The sequence below is a fragment of the Natrix helvetica genome (genome assembly GCF_964273705.1).
Source record: "Natrix helvetica genome assembly, chromosome: 2".
NCBI lineage: Eukaryota > Metazoa > Chordata > Lepidosauria > Squamata > Natricidae > Natrix > Natrix helvetica.
The window spans coordinates 139,611,762-139,627,896 of record NC_138552.1 but is presented as its reverse complement, the minus strand read 5'-3'; the positions used below and the strand labels follow the sequence as shown (position 1 = coordinate 139,627,896).

Genomic DNA, 16,135 nt, shown 5'->3' with positions numbered 1-16,135 from the left:
CAAGAAGAGCTCTATAAATAAACAGAATGTTATAATTTTTTCTTTATTATGAATATCACTAGTCTGTTCCCTAATTGCTTAGGTACTCCCAATTACAAAAACTGCCTAACAAAGCAAAAATTATTTGTTTAGTTAAGTCATTCAAATAAGAGGATGTTGACTTGTTCCTTCTCTTATCAGCCAAGTGATAAAACCAAAATTACTTCTTGGTTACAATAGTTAGGTTGTAACAGAGGCAATAAACAAAACTGATTGTTTGGATTGATTTATACATCTATTCACTATATTACACTATAAAAATGTATATATAGAGGACAACATATTTGAGAGGAGGTGCAAATCTGAAGCAAACAGACTACAGTAGTTTATCCTTCTGTGCTTCACTCAGTAATGTCCTTTAATGTTTGGCAAATGAGAAAAACTAATCTTGACATGAGACCTATTAAATAAAACCTCATTAATAATTGATCCTATCTTAGGGTGCATAAGACTGAAATTCATCTGATGGTTATATGAAGGAAACTTTTAAGAAAGAACACACGTAACCTTCTCTTTGACGTGTCCTCTTTAGCAACTTTTTCTTTTCAATTACATTGCAGCAACTGCTTTTGTGAAATTCGGCTCCATTACACTGTCATGAGCTGATGTTTGGTTTGCCCGTAGCATTATAATTTATAACATGGTTTGTTCAGTTTTGTCTGTTCAGATTTCTCTGAGCACTCTGTAAATTCAACAGATTTATAAACCTCATTCATAGCTTAGCATCACTTATAAACCTAGCCACAGTGACCTTTTGAACACTACGAATAGAGCAAATCATGGATGTGTGAAGTTAGTCATTTAATCTTTCTATGAAATGTCAGGTATCATTTCTCACAGCCTCTCAGAATTTTATATTTGCCCTATTACTGTGAAGCTGAATATGGCAGAATTTGACTATTATCCGTTAGTGCATGTAAAATTTAGCAAGGCTGATAACATATGAGGTCTTTGTGACCAATGACAGACTGCTTGCAAAAGTAAGGCGTTTAAGTGCATTAAAATCAACCTAAGAGAGTGGAGAGAAGAAGCTGACATAGAAAAATATATACTAAAAAAAGCCACTAGTGACCTCTGTGAAAAATTAAACCATTGTTCTGTAAATAAGGATAGTTTTCTAGACCTCTGGATGGACAGTTTCTGTCCATATTATTTGCTCACACAGTGTTTGTTATAAGATTTAACTCTTTACAACAAACTAGTCCTTTGAGTAAATGAGATGTATGTTTCCCCCTTCCTGGAGAAACATTAATAAGAAAAATAACCTTCAGTATAAGACCTTTGTCTTGATTATTTTGAAGTAGTGGCAACAACAATTCATCCTCCATTTATTTACCCTCCAATAAAAATTTAAAAATGTCACTTTTGCCCAAATAAACTCATTTTCACCAGAGCCTGTACTGAAAAGCCTGCAGTAATAACTTATACAGCCTGAATGACTTAGGGACCTTTGATGGAAGGAACAGTCTCTTTCTTTTATGAACCTAGACAACTGATCCTAGATTTGCAAGTAAAAATGTTGCTCTCAAAAGCAAGCAAGGAAGGCCTTCTGTACTGCTGCCAATCTATGGGGCACAATCTCACAAATTCTGCAGTACTGTATTACTTTTTTCTTCAGCATCAAAACAATGGGTCTTGTTGTGACCCACCAGCTACCAGTGGAGCTGGCTGCAAACTCAGACAATGAGGAGGTTGGGGAAGAATGTGGGCCAGTTCTTGGGCCTGGGGAAGGGTCTGATGGATGCTCAGCATCAGATACACAGATAGAGCCAGGGCCATCCAACATTTTCAGCCACTGGAGAGGCAGCTGTCTTTGGAGGCTGCTATGAGTGAGGAGGAAGAACAGCTGGGGCTTGTTCTAGATGCACATATGTGCAGAGCGGGTTAGGAGAGAACAACTGAAAACAAGACTCGGGAAGCAAGGCACATGTGGATGCTGAATGGCCCCTCCTTGGCTAGGGAATAAATAAAAGGAAAGGGGAGTGGTTGTTGTAGGAGACAACAGTTCACGTTTCTGAAGATTTTGCTCATCTTGTTTTGTGCCGCAGAGACTGCTTGCCAGAACTTAATTTGCAGCCTTTTGGCTGGAAGCTCGGCCTGGCAATTATCGTAAGGAACTGATAAGGTTTGTTACTGCATTTAACTCTTTGAAGGCTTATTGCCTGAACTTTTTGGTGTGTGAAAGCCATTAATTCACAGGAGATAAATAAATATTAGTTGTATTTAAACATTCATATTATTTTCAATAATTCTGAATACTCATTGAGCAGAAAGATAAACATAAATTACTACATATCTTAAAGCAAAGAAATCTTTAATTTTGCTACAAGTATAATCTAATCTGCTGCATCTGGAAAATCCATTCTGACTCTAGAAGAAATGAATTACAAATGCTGTCATCTTGATTGCCCATTTTGAAAATCCAGGGAAAAAAAACCCAATTTATCCTTACCCCTAAATTTTCATGAGTATATGAAGTCATGAAAACTACTGGTCAAGTACCTCTGCTGAGTCTAATTGATTCTAGGACTATTCTCTGATGTTTTCCCCATTTTTCCTGGGTAGATAAGCTACTTCTCTTTTATTTCTTTTTGGATAATTCGTTTTGCTCAACAGCAGAAATCAAATTGGTTCCTTCCTTAGATTCAAATACACGTGTTGCAATCTGCAATTTTAAAAAAGTAGGTATATTTCAAAGGATCAGAAGTTAGAAAGAATCTGTGTAAACATGTCCATCAAAACTTTGCATAACCTTGCCATTTATCATTCCCAATACATCCTTCAGTATTTCTAAAAGTCCCCTACTCAACTCTATCTTTTCTCTCACAATATCCCTTTTTCCTCGTACAGTCCTGCAAAATATCATAAGGCCACACCCCTCATTTCCCTAGTCTCTTCCCCAACTGCTGAAAAGTCCCTAGAAATTGTATATAAGCTAAAGTACATGCAATAAAAATAGTTACAAATTCTTCCTTTGTTGTTTGTCTTTTCTTCCATTCCCAGAAAGTCTTTGTATTTGTTAAATCTTGCTGTCCAGTTTGAGATTTCAATTACATGGCAGAAATAATAATCATATTGAGAATTATGATATACTTTTCATATCAATTTTCCCATAATCTGCCTAGATTTTGAAGAAAAATAAAATAAAATTTTGTTTAAACAATTTTTTAAAATATAATTATTTCAAATTACCCCATTTTGAGTAGACCTAAATAAAAGAAATTTGATCCGGAATAATGTCAGGTTTCCAAGTGATGGAATCTATTCAAAAGAAATATGCAAACTCCATCTTTCAAAACAAATTTCTTTTATTTAGGTAGACATCAAATTGGCAAAGTCTGTTGAAATTCCAAATCTGACACAAACCGGAATTACACCACATAATATTGAGAATTAGAAAGTCACATTCTCCAATAAAAGCAAAAATCATCATTGTCCCATTGTCTTCAACTCCACCTCCAGCTTTCAGCAAGGACAGCCTCTATTCCCATGGGAAAGAAGGTCACCTAGCGAAAATAATCCTCACTATCTATTCACTCCCCCCAACCTTAAGAATGTGGGAGCCCCCCAAAAAACCCTTACATAGTAAAGAGAAAGAAAAGGAATAAATGAATATAATAGAGCGCTAAATAAAATGGCTACACATGTCAATTTCGGGTTCGACAATCAGCCTGCAGAAACTTTAGACCAGGGGTGTCCAAACTTGGGAACTTTAAGACTTGTGGACTTCAACTCCCAGAATTCCCCAGCCAGCCATGCTGGCTGGGGAATTCTGGGAGTTGAAGTCCACAAGTCTTAAAGTTCTCAAGTTTGGACACCCCTGCTTTAGACAAAATTAGTGAGATTCTTCTCTGTAATTATGAAATACTCTTTAGCAATGTAAAATAGTACCACAAATTATATTTTCACCATATCTTCATTCTAAGGTCACATGTCAAGTTCCATAGTATGTACAAAAAAAAAAAACTGAAATAATTACAAACTATATAAGCACAATTAATTAAAATAATTAAAAAAATTAAAAATAACTACAGAAAACTCACCAATGCAGGTTTGGTGCATTGCAAGTTTTAAGAAAGCTTTAGAAAAGTATCAGAGCAACACCTTGTGGACTTCAATAGATGTGACTTCATTTTGTAGCTCCAAGAAGTCTACATAAAACCAATGGAGTGTTTTTAAAACAAAGTTCCGGTTTTAACTCTGGCTATATAATCATAATCGATCAATAACTAACTATATTTGCTAATGATATTTTAAGAAAACTATCTGCAAGTGGAAATTTGAATTGATCGTATTAGACAGATTTCATTTTAAATTGTTAGAGGTCCCGTCCCCCCCAAGTGGCTGTAAGAACGTTTTACATATTAATATGGGCATTTTATTTACCCAGCCAATAGTTGCTCTTTTTCATGCCCCACTGCACATTTCTTTACGAGCCACTTCCCACCTTCAAGCAATGCAAGAAAAGCACTTCAAATTTTAGCGCGGTTTATGTCTGTCTACTTATTGGCTGCTTTTCCGGGCTCTCATAGGGTGTTTTGTAGGAAGAGAGAGATACGTGGCACTTTACGGTAGTCAAAATTTAGGCGTCTGGTAGCGATGTTCCCGACTAACCCGTTTTGTTAAAAGACATAAGCTTAGTGGGCTGCACTTCGCATTATCAGCTGCATTAAAGTGGGTGTTTTGACAACCGATGGCAACCTCCACCGACGGCAATCTTCTTTGTCATAGAAACGGCGACAGACTTTTGGCTATTAGGAAAGGATCGTAGGTCTTTGAACAAGGAAGAGGCAGACATTGTAAATCTGGAGCCGTTATGGGAAACAGGTACGTCTACATGTTTTCGTCCCTCTGCATGCAACGCTGTCAACGATCAGAAGCATTCATTGACAGCCCAGGGATGGGGAACTATGGACCTTTTATGACTCGTGGACTTCAACTCCCAGAATTCCTGAGCCATCATGGCTGGCTCGGGAATTCTGGGAGTTGAAGTCCACGTGTCATAAAGAGGCCATCATTCCCCCGCCTCTGATTTACGCCTACGCCCACAATTCGTTTGGGAAGGGAATAGTCGTTTCAGGGCTAGAGCGCCGGGGCGAACCAATGACTTCCGGGCCAGGAGGGGGTACGTTCCCCCCTAAAATGGGGGCGTTCAATCGGCTTTTCAGGTGAGAGTTGATCTTGTGATATTTTAAAAGAGTAAGAGATGTATCACGATATAAATTTCCTAAATTCCATTCCGATCATCAAGTGCAAGGACTATCAACCTGAAGAGGAATAGTCTTCATTGTAAAGCGGAAACTGCAGGAAAATCTCTCACCGTCTACTTATTTTTTCAGCCATAAATGCCTGGGTATAATAAATGTTCGTTTTCCATTTTTCTTCTAAAAGCTAAAAATTAGAGCGAAAGAGACCTAAGCCAAAACGTGTATGTACTGCTCAAAAAAAGGGGCAAAATGCCATGCCAATACAGTAACTTATGGTCACAATTGAGCCCAAAATTTATGTTGTTAAATAAGACATTTGTTAAGTGAGTTTTGTCCCATTTTACGACTTTTCTTGCATCTGTTGTTAAGTGAATCACTGCAGTTGATGAGTTAGTAACTCAGTAACACTGCAGCGTTTAAATTAGTAATATGGTTTTCATGTGAATCTGGCTTCCCCATTGAATTTGCTTGTCAGAAGGTTGCAAAAGGTGGTCACACGACCCCGGGACGCTGAAATGGTCGTAAGTATCAACCAGTTGCCAAGCATCTAAATTTCGCTCACATGATCATGGGGATGCTGCAAAGTTTGTAAGTATGAAAAATGGTCATGTCACTTTTTTCAGTGCTGTTGTAACTTCAAACGGTCACTAAATGAACTGTTGTAAATTGAGGACTACCTGTATGCTCCATCCTCCTTTTTAATTCTTCAACTGTATGAATTTGTCAGATCAGCCTTCTTGCCCCCTTTTCATTCAAATGCTTAGGATTTTACCAGGATGTTCCCGCCATTAAGAACGGAATATCTTGATTCAAGAATCAGTAGCAGTCTTGGTGATAGATCTGCATTATTCACCTATCTGTCTTGTATAGACTACTTTTGATTGGAAGGGTTGCTGCAGCTCAGATACCCTTATTGGAGAATGCCTTGAAATTGAATACTTCCCTATTGTTAACCCAAATGGGCAAATCACTTATTTATTTTGGTGTGGTGGTGAAGGTGCTGGGCCAGAAAACCAAGAGGCTGTGAGTTCTAGACCTCGGTTAGGATGAAAGCCAGCTGGGTAACCCTGGGTCAATCACTGTCTGACAGCCCAGCCCACTTTACAGAATATTGTGGGGAATATAGGAACTGGGAGTATTAGGTATGTTTATTGCCTTGAGATAACAATCCATCTGGGTTGATGCTATTTTAAGTATATACACACATGCAAAGCCCCTTCTCTGTTACAGAGCTACATTGCTGAGTACATATAAAAGCTGTAGACCAACCCTACAGGGATGCCTTTACATAGATAGTACAGTAGATGCTTTCTTAGTAAAAATATATTGTGCAGTATGGCTGAACCTACAAAATCTATGGATATCTACTGGTTTTGAAATCTGGTTAAAGACGACTTGCCACTGATTTTATTCTCCCATCTGTGTAGAGAATACCCCTTTATGATAACTGGCAAGAGAACAAACACATTCCTTAATAGGGGGTCAAGTAAATTGACTTTTCGTTTCTAGCTTTTTGTAAAATTTAAGTTCTGCTCTGTGGATGGTGATCTATCTCTCATAGCTGATTTACTTAAACAGATGACAGCATTAATGAATGTTATTATTAAGAACACAAATATTTCAAGCATTGTTTATCTTTTCTAAGTTTCTGAATAGTTTCCAGAGTTGATTATGGTGTCTTAAGGCTATATTTCAATTTCCCATTTTCTCTCCCCCCCCCCCCCCCCAGGTTACTCTATTCATTGATTATACCTGCCTTGATATTAGCTGGAGGTTTATTTCTCTGTCTGTTGCTTCTACTCTATTGTTTACGATTCTGGCTTCAACGACGGAGAAATTTGCAAACGCCTCCAGAGAATGATGGGAAAAGGCCACTTGTAGTTGCATTTTTCCATCCATATTGTAATGCTGGTGGTGGTGGAGAGAGAGTGCTATGGTGTGCTTTGAGAGCTTTACAGAAAAAGTAAGTAAAGACATGTTCATGTTTAAATAGATGTATTTCTGTATCTTCTGTATCTTGAGCCTATCTTCTGGAGTATTGGCTACTCCTGCCAGCTTGGTGCAATCTGCAAATTTAATGAGTTCCCCTTCTAACCCCTCGCCTAACTCATTGATGAAGATATTGAAGAGTAGGTCAGTTCTGAGCCAAATGTAACTAGAAAACAAAGCCTCCCCGTTGGCTCATTGTTTCAATTTCCTTACCTAAATAGAGTGCAGTGAGTGTAGAAGTGACTTCTGACTTCCCAATTGAGTTTCTGGTGGGAATCTGGCAGGGAGCATTGGAAACCCCCTCCCCTCCAGGTAGCTAAGTGGCTGCTGCTGGATGGGAGAGGGAGCAAGGGATTGTGAGCTGGTTGGGAAACTGTCACTGAACATTGAAAATGATCACGTGATCGCAAGTGCAGTAGCAGCACTTGAAGCGGCCCAAAATTCCCCAAATGTCATTCCCTTGGGAGTTGTGGGTCCAAGATTTGGGGCACTATCTGTAAATTGTCCCAGCCCAACACTAGGTTCATTGCCTCGTGTGCCCAGGCCCAAACTGAATACACTGAGGTAGAGTTTGGAAACAAAGGTTTATTTTTAGTGACGATGGGAAATCTCCCTCAAAGCTGTTGTACCCCACTGATGTCTCATGGTGGCTTTATACAGCAATTTCCACTATTTCACCCAGTTAAAGGTCATGACAATGAGTGTTTTAGTAATATATGAATTCTCATGTGGGACCATTCTTAGATAACAGTGAATACATCTAAGGAACAAACCCTCAGTAAACCATGCTTACGTTTACATTGTCACAAACCTAATTTAGAATTGATTTAAACATATATGATTGGAATTTAATTTAGAACACACAAACATGTCTATCTATCAATCTTATCTATCATCTGTCTGTCTATCTACTTTTGTAAGGTGGGCCTTGTAAAAACTTCTGTGATGCCCTAAATGAATTGGGGCTGATATAGCATGTAACTTCTTAAGAAACCAACTATAGAACTTTGCTATGGGCATAGCGTGACAGAATAATTAATCATCTTTCCTCATTTAAAACATTTGTTTTTGGGTTGGTTTTTTTTTTTAGTTTCTGCAAAGCCTGATAGATAGCAAAAGCTTTGGGAGTCATTTTTAAATATCCAGGTATTATATAGCATTAAGCCATGGATTTAAAATTAGCTGAAAGGAGAACAAAATGTTGTCTGCATCTGAAATATTTTAATAGGAAAACATTTTATTTCCAGGTACAAGAATGCTTCCTACATTGTTTACACAGGTGATACTGATGCTACAGCTGAGCATATTCTACAAGGTGCATACAGGCGATTCAACATCAGACTGGAACAACCTGTGAAGTTTGTGTTCTTGAATAAGCGCTACTTAGTAGAAGCCTCCCGTTATCCGTATTTCACTCTGTTAGGTCAGAGCTTAGGATCTGTGTTTCTTGGCTGGGAAGCTCTTACAAAGTGTATCCCTGATATTTATATTGACTCCATGGGTTATGCATTCACACTTCCTCTCTTTAAATATCTGGGAGGTTGCCGAATAGGATGTTATGTTCACTATCCTACAATCAGTACTGATATGCTTTCTGTGGTCAGGAATCAGCATGCACGATTTAATAATGCAGCCATTATCACAAAAAATCCCCTCTTAAGTAAAATGAAACTTGTATATTATTACTTTTTTGCTTCCATATATGGGCTAGTTGGTTCTTGCAGTGATACTGTAATGGTTAATTCTACATGGACTCTCAATCACATCCTTTCCCTCTGGAGGTGTAACGATCGCACAAGCATTGTGTATCCACCTTGTGACGTACAGACTTTCCTGGATATTCCACTACAAGAAGAAAACATGATTATAAAACCAACAGTTGTTTCTATAAGCCAGTTCAGGCCAGAGAAGGACCACTCCCTGCAGATTAGAGCTTTTGCTAAATTTTTGGCTAAAACTGAAGGACAGCCACTATTGCCAAAGCTTATTTTGATTGGGGGCTGTCGTAACCTAGATGATGACCAGCGTGTAGGTGAACTTAAGAAGCTCTGTCAAGAGTTAGGCGTTGAAAAAAAGGTGGAATTCAAAGTTAATATTCCATTCGAAGAACTAAAGAGGCATCTAGCTGATGCAACTATTGGACTTCACACCATGTGGAACGAACATTTTGGAATTGGTAGGTATTTTTGTGTATGTTCTATAAACTGCTGCTTAGAAAATTTTGGTCAGTAAAATGGATTGTGTAACTAAGGTTTAATTTGCATTTTCAGATCAAAAAATGACATTCTGTCCTCAATACTACATCAAATTTGTATGGTGATTTATACTATAGTGGCCTGACCTAAAATAGTATATAAACTGACATGAATACTTACTATTAATAACCAGCTATTATATTCTCATCAAGATTTTACGTGATTATCTCAGGTTTTCTCTGTTCACTCATAGTCCTAAAAAGTAGCAAATGCTACTTATTATGATTCGCATGTCATAAACATTATACATTAACTTTAATTTGTTTAATATTTTTGACATTCATGGCCAAATTGTCAACTCTATTAAATACTGAAGCCAAATACTTAGGAATTTTAAATAAAGATCAACAAGTAAGAGGCAATCTCCCCAGAAAACCATAATAGTGAAATGTTTGATAGGAGATACACTAGTATGCTATAATACATTAAACATTTCTCTGAAATTTATTGATTTCATAGTTTCTATAACCTGCCCCAATTGTGCAGACTGGGCAGTAACCAACATTAAATCAATCCAATATTAACACAAATTTCATATAAGGGTACATCCAGTACATTTGAACTCGGCTTATTAGCAGCCAATGATATGGCCTCAAAATCAGTGTTATTCTACTGTGTCAGACACTACATTCTGTATCTCCTGTTGCTTCTGTGTTGTCTTCAAAGGTAGATAGTTCTTCAGATAGGGCTGAAAATTTGCACCAGCCAAAACTGGTTAAAGCCTCTTTTTTCCATTGACTCCCCTTAGTGTTGAAGCTAGAGCTGCCAGTCAAAGAGACCATGTCTTTAAATTTCCTGTAAGTAATTTACTTGGATTTTGTGACTGCAGGATCAGGACTGGAATTTTAGGATAAACACAGAAATATATTTTGATGACTACTTTTTGGAGAGTATTTTTTACCAAGTTGTTTCAAATTTTCATTGGTGCACATGCTACTTTAAAATCAGAAAACAAGAGTTGTGCCTTTTCTTTTGTATGCAAAGTTGAAATAGAAAATGGCATTCTTGGTTGAGAAAGAATGAAAGAACCACAGTATTACAGCAATCTGTTCTATGTCTTCTATAGGAATTGTTGAATGTATGGCAGCTGGCACAATTATTCTTGCTCACAATTCTGGAGGCCCAAAATTAGATATTGTGGTACCGTATGAAAGAAATATAACTGGATTTCTAGCAGAAGATGAAGATGGCTATGCAGACTCTATGGCTCACATCTTTTCATTATCTCCTGCAAAAAAGCTGCAGATCAGACAAAGTGCTCGTGAATCTGTGAAGAGGTTTGCTGATCAAGAATTTGAGGAAACATTCTTATTATCTGTAGAGCGGCTATTTAAATAAAATATTTTGCTTATAAATATAATGACATACTTGAGTTATTATGGAACTACAAATACATGTTCTACATTTCTATTTATAGTGCAACAAAGATTTTACTCTTTAAATGCTAAAGATATCTTGATAAAGCATATTTGACAGATTTTTATTTTATGTCAAGTAGTATTTAAGGTCCTACTTCCAAAAATTATCACAAAATTATCCAGCATTCAATAATGATTATCTAATTCTTGTCATAATAGCATTGAGCATATATTTTAATGATTTAATTGTATTAGGGCTTAAATCTATTCCATTGTTTTAATTCTTCCCATATCTATTCTTTAGTTAACTAAAAGCTATAGAATTTATCCAAGATTGAATGCCTAGAACTTTACATTACAGACCAATAAAATGTTTACTGGAAAATGTCATCTGTTTTCATCCAAAAACTGAGACATGGTAATGAGTAGTGAAGCTCTATATTTATTGTGGTTATAAATTTGAGTTGAGGTGCATCTGTGAAAGTATCACTACATTAACTGTTTTTTAATGGCAAAGAGGTATACGCAATCCAAGAGAGAGAAGAATTCCAGATTTTTACTTTGCTATACTAGACAACTGTAAAATTTACAATGAAAAGATGAAGCACTCACAACTCAGGTCTTAACATGCATACAATTTATTATTAATTCTTAAGTATTTATTACCCAAGAATGTGTTAACTGATTGCATTTTGTTTTTCTCCAGTCAAGCAATTATTATCTTCCAAGCTGTCATTAGATTTGCTAAGTTTGCTATTGGCCATAGATTGTTTTTGTTGTTCTGTGTTTGCTGATTCAATTGGACTTTTTGAAATCTCCTCCTGTAGAGATGTTACCACATTTTTCAAAGATTCCACTAGCTCATCTCTTAGTTCATCTTCAGATTCTTCAAAGTTTCTGTACAAGAACAAAAAATGGTGTTATGTTTTTACTAAATTATCAAAATGCTATGTTTACAAAAAGGGTAACACTTCTGAGCACTAGATGGTAGCAGTGGTGATATGTACTGTATTTTTCAGAGTATAAGACGAACCAAGATTTTGAAGAGGCAAATTAAAAAAAAGTTTTTGCACTCTGCAGACCCCCCAAAATGGCCCATTTTTTGTCAAAAAAGGCATGCATAGCCTTTAGGAGGCTTATAGAGTGCTCCTGGGTGCTGAGGGGGGGGGGGCAAAAAGTGACATGTTTTTTGCACATTTCTGTCCTCCCGAGCCCCCAGGAGCACTCTGGAAGCCTCCTAAATGCTCTGCACAGCCATTTTTACAAAGTGGGCAGGGTTTCAGGAGGCCAAACATGCTGTATTCAGTGTATAAGACATATTTTCAGCCTCTTTTTTGAGGGAAAAGGGTGCGTCTTATACTCCGAAAAATACGGTACATAACATCTATATAACAGGCTTGGTTGAATGCAGAATCTGAATCAGGATTATGATTTGGGCAGAACTGTCAAAATGATATTTATAGAAAGACATGCTCTTATAGATCCATTAAATAAACAATATCACATCTCTAGCAATCTCCATACTATTGGTGTAGTATATATTTGAATCCATTATAAATAGAAAACTAGAGTGATACAGTATCATCATGAGGGCCTTTGGTTACACAAATTCACAGCTCCACACAATTCCAGCCAGCTAAAAAACTCAACAAGGCATGTAAGCTCCTTGTTATCTCAGTGGATTTTATTATATAGATACAATTAACTTTAAATGCAATTGGGAATTGATCAGATAACTGCAAAATTTAACTCATCACAACAATTTTGCTGATCTTATAATGACTCATATTCAATCAATTTATATGTCATCAGTTAAACTTATGTTAGAACATGAGTTCAGTTGTGTATGGTCTGATGGACCTTTCCATTACTTTTGAGACATGCAGAGCAAAATGGTTTCTGATTGGCAGTATTTAATTTATTGTTTTGTTGCAATGCATGTATTTGATGTGGTTGTCATTCTCAGCTTTGCATACTTGTACATATATTAAAATCTAGACTATTATAAATTTAAAAAGTGTGCTGAAGAAAGTTTGTATGAACCAGCTTTTCAAAGGGCCAAGTTACGCATCCAGCAGTTGTAATGACTTACGTATCATCATCATCAGATCTTGGATCAAGTTTACTTTCATCTTGGTTAGCAGCTAAATTAATTTCTGGAGCATCTTTAATAGATTCTGGAATCTGGTGATTTATTGTTTCTTCTGAAAGAATAGTATTTTCATTTCATGGTGATTTAATATACCAAGTTTCACGTACCATTTGATGAAATGAACTAAGATAGCTTGAAGTAATACCAACAATATATTATTTACAAATAAAAGTTCTATAGATGGAGGATGGAGGACTTCTTTCATATTCACAACAGGTCTATACTAATTTTGCATAAATATATTCCTTACTTGATCTGATTTTGCATTGCATGAAAGTATGTGCTTAAATCTGATTTGTTGAATATCCCACAACCGACTAAACAATAAATCGTGGCTTATATGATTTACAAGTTACAGTGGCAGGGATCACACTAGACTTAAGTCAAAGCCAAACATGGCTTAAGTTGACAATTTATGTGTAAGTTAATAATAATAATAATAATATATTTATTTCTTAGCCGCACCCTCTCCCGAAGGACTCGGGGCGGCGTACAATGAAACATATGAAATAAATATGTGGACAAAACAAACATATAACAGAGACATATACTGAGACACACACAAGGAGGAGGTCGGCTGATCAATAAAAACAATTAAAATACAGTATTTAAAAACCCCTAGAAATTAAATATAATTAAGATACCCAGTTAAAAACCCGTCAGGAGCGATATGGTTAGATCAAAGTTGAGCCAGGCCAGCTGCTTGGAATAGGTGGGTCTTAAGCTTAATACGAAAGGAGCGGAGGTCAGAGGTATTCCTAATATCCGGAGGGAGGTCATTCCACAGGGCTGGGCCCGCCACAGAGAAGGCTCTACTCCTAGGCGCCGCCCCACGACACTGTCTAGTGGACGGCACCTGGAGGAGGCCCTCTCTGCGAGCGAATTGGTCGCAGGGATGTATGGGGCAGAATACGATCCCGCAAGTAACTAGGCCCTAAGCCATGGAGCGCTTTAAAGATAGTTATCAAAACCTTGAAACGAAAGTTGGGGATTTTATCTTTAATGTTGAATGTAATATTTTCATTGCTGACCTTTCAGGACTGACTGCTCAATCTTAATTAAAACTTGTTTTTTTCTAAGCAAAAGGCCTTAGTTTTTAACTTTTGAGAAAATATTTGTTATATGGACTCAAAATATTCATATCTTAATGTTTCAACATCTCTCCAAGTTGTATTTAGTAAGCTATTAGAATTGTTTGTCAAAATATTATACACATTAGGTTCTGTTTTGTGTCATTTGGTATCACCCAAAAATTGTGAAAGTGATTGTGTTGCTCATTGGGGAATATCTTCAGGACAAAATCGATCAGATCCGGAGCGGGTGGACCTCCGTCAGTGGACCAGACGAGCCGCCAACAGCGAGTCTTGAGAGACCATTCTGGGAGGAGTTTGACTCTGTTGCCCCCGAGGATTTGGACAGGTTGCGTGGACGGCTGCGACCCTCCACATGTTTAATGGACCCGTGCCCCTCCTGGCTGGTACTGGCAGCCTGGGAGGTGACACGAGGCTGGCTCCTGGGCCTGGTGAACGCCTCACTGGGTGAGGGATACTTACCAACCACCTTGAAAGAGGCGGTGGTGAGACCCTTGCTCAAGAGGCCTTCACTCGACCCAATGGAGCTAGCTAATTATCGTCCAGTCTCCAACCTCCCCTTCTTGGCGAAGGTTGTTGAGAATGTGGTGGCGCAGCAATTTCCACGACACCTGGACGAATCCGACTATCTAGACCCACGCCAGTCCGGCTTCCGACCCGGGCACAGCACTGAGACAGCCTTGGTCGCGTTGGTTGATGATCTCTGGAGGGCCAGAGATAGGGGTTGTTCCTCTATCCTGGTCCTATTAGACCTCTCGGCGGCTTTTGATACCATCGACCATGGTATCCTATTGCGCCGTTGGAGGGGATGGGAGTCGGAGGCACCGTTTTGCGGTGGTTCGGCTCCTACCTCTCCGACCGGAAGCAATGTGTGTTGACGGGGGCAGAGGTCGTCCCTGAGGCCACTCACTTGTGGGGTGCCACAGGGGTCGGTCCTCTCGCCTCTCCTGTTCAACGCATATGTGAAGCCGCTGGGTGAGATCATCCGTGGTTTGGGGGTTGAGTACCACCTGTACGCTGATGATACTCAGCTGTACATTTCAACCCCAAACCACTCCAATGAGGCTGTTGAAGTGATGTCCCGGTGTTTGGAAGCCGTCGGGGTCTGGATGGGGGACAACAGACTCAAACTCAACCCCTCCAAGACCGAGTGGCTGTGGGTACCGGCATCTCGGTTCAGCCAGCTGACTCCATCGCTGGCCATAGGGGGCGAACAACTGTCCCCTGTGGAGCGGGCGCGCAATTTGGGCGTCCTCCTTGATGCCCGGCTGTCAATGGAGGACCATGTGGCAGCCGTGGCAAGGGGGGCGTTCCACCAGGTTCGCCTGGTGCGCCAATTGCACCCCCTACTGGAGCGGAGTGCCCTGCGCACGGTCACTCATGCGCTGGTGACGTCTCGCCTGGACTACTGCAATGCCCTCTACATGGGGCTTCTCTTGGGACGCAACCGGAGACTGCAGCTAGTTCAGAACGCAGCCGCGCGGGTTATTATGGGGAGTACACGTTACTCCCACGTAACACCTCTCCTGCGCGAGCTGCACTGGCTACCTGTGGCCTTTCGGGTGCGTTTCAAGGTATTGATCACCATCTTTAAAGCGCTCCATGGCATAGGACCTAGTTATCTGCAGGATCGCATCCTACCACACACGTCCCTCCGACCTATCCGCTCACACAGGGAGGGGCTCCTCCTGGTGCCGTCCGCTAGGCAATGCCAGCGGGCGACACCTAGGAGTAGGTCCTTCTCTGTGATGGGCCCAACCCTCTGGAATGACCTCCCCCCTGACATTCGAACTACCACCGACCTCCGTTCCTTCCGTCAAAAGTTAAAGACTCACCTATTTCAATCAGCTGGCCTGGCACTTTCTTAGTTTTACCTCCCGGGGATTTATTTTAATTGGGTTTGGGGTTTTAATTGGGATGTTTTTAGGTATTTATTTCTTGTACAGTCTATCTCCCCCTCTAAATGTATTTTAAATGTATTTTATTGTTATGACGGTATTTTATTTGCATTGACTGTACACCGCCCCGAGTCCCTTTTTGGGAG

The 16,135-nt window shown here is 39.1% G+C and overlaps 3 protein-coding genes across 11 annotated transcripts in view; 1 reads left to right on the top strand and 2 right to left on the bottom strand.

Moving 5' to 3' along the window:
• The window catches only part of ATP7B (ATPase copper transporting beta), a 64,234-nt gene extending 59,455 nt beyond the window's left edge, over positions 1-4,779 (bottom strand). Inside the window, exon 1 of the mRNA XM_081943523.1 lies at positions 4,654-4,779. The gene's annotated coding sequence lies outside the window, so the exon portion shown is untranslated. The remainder of the gene's footprint in view (positions 1-4,653) is intronic.
• On the top strand, positions 4,740-10,850 carry ALG11 (ALG11 alpha-1,2-mannosyltransferase). 3 transcript variants are annotated; one of them, XM_081943532.1, is made up of 4 exons: positions 4,740-4,866; positions 6,976-7,209; positions 8,483-9,411; positions 10,557-10,850. In XM_081943532.1, exons 1-4 carry the CDS (start codon positions 4,856-4,858, stop codon positions 10,826-10,828), a joined length of 1,446 nt encoding a protein of 481 aa, XP_081799658.1. In that variant the 5' UTR covers positions 4,740-4,855; the 3' UTR covers positions 10,829-10,850. The 3 variants fall into 3 exon arrangements, with proteins under 3 accessions (XP_081799658.1, XP_081799657.1, XP_081799659.1); XM_081943531.1 differs by lacking the exon at positions 4,740-4,866 and adding an exon at positions 5,064-5,207; XM_081943533.1 differs by lacking the exon at positions 4,740-4,866 and adding an exon at positions 5,220-5,392.
• Positions 10,851-10,852: 2 nt separating this feature from the next.
• Positions 10,853-16,135, bottom strand: part of NEK5 (NIMA related kinase 5) — a 39,954-nt gene continuing 34,671 nt past the window's right edge. For 6 of the 7 annotated variants that reach the window (XM_081943526.1, XM_081943524.1, XM_081943525.1 and 3 more), the window contains exons 22-23: positions 12,941-13,052; positions 10,853-11,745 (exon numbers count right to left, since the gene is read on the bottom strand). In XM_081943526.1, coding sequence (XP_081799652.1) covers positions 11,526-11,745; positions 12,941-13,052 — 332 coding nt within the window. In that variant the 3' untranslated portion in view covers positions 10,853-11,525. The remainder of the gene's footprint in view (positions 11,746-12,940; positions 13,053-16,135) is intronic. The other variant, XM_081943530.1, reaches the window with a different exon arrangement.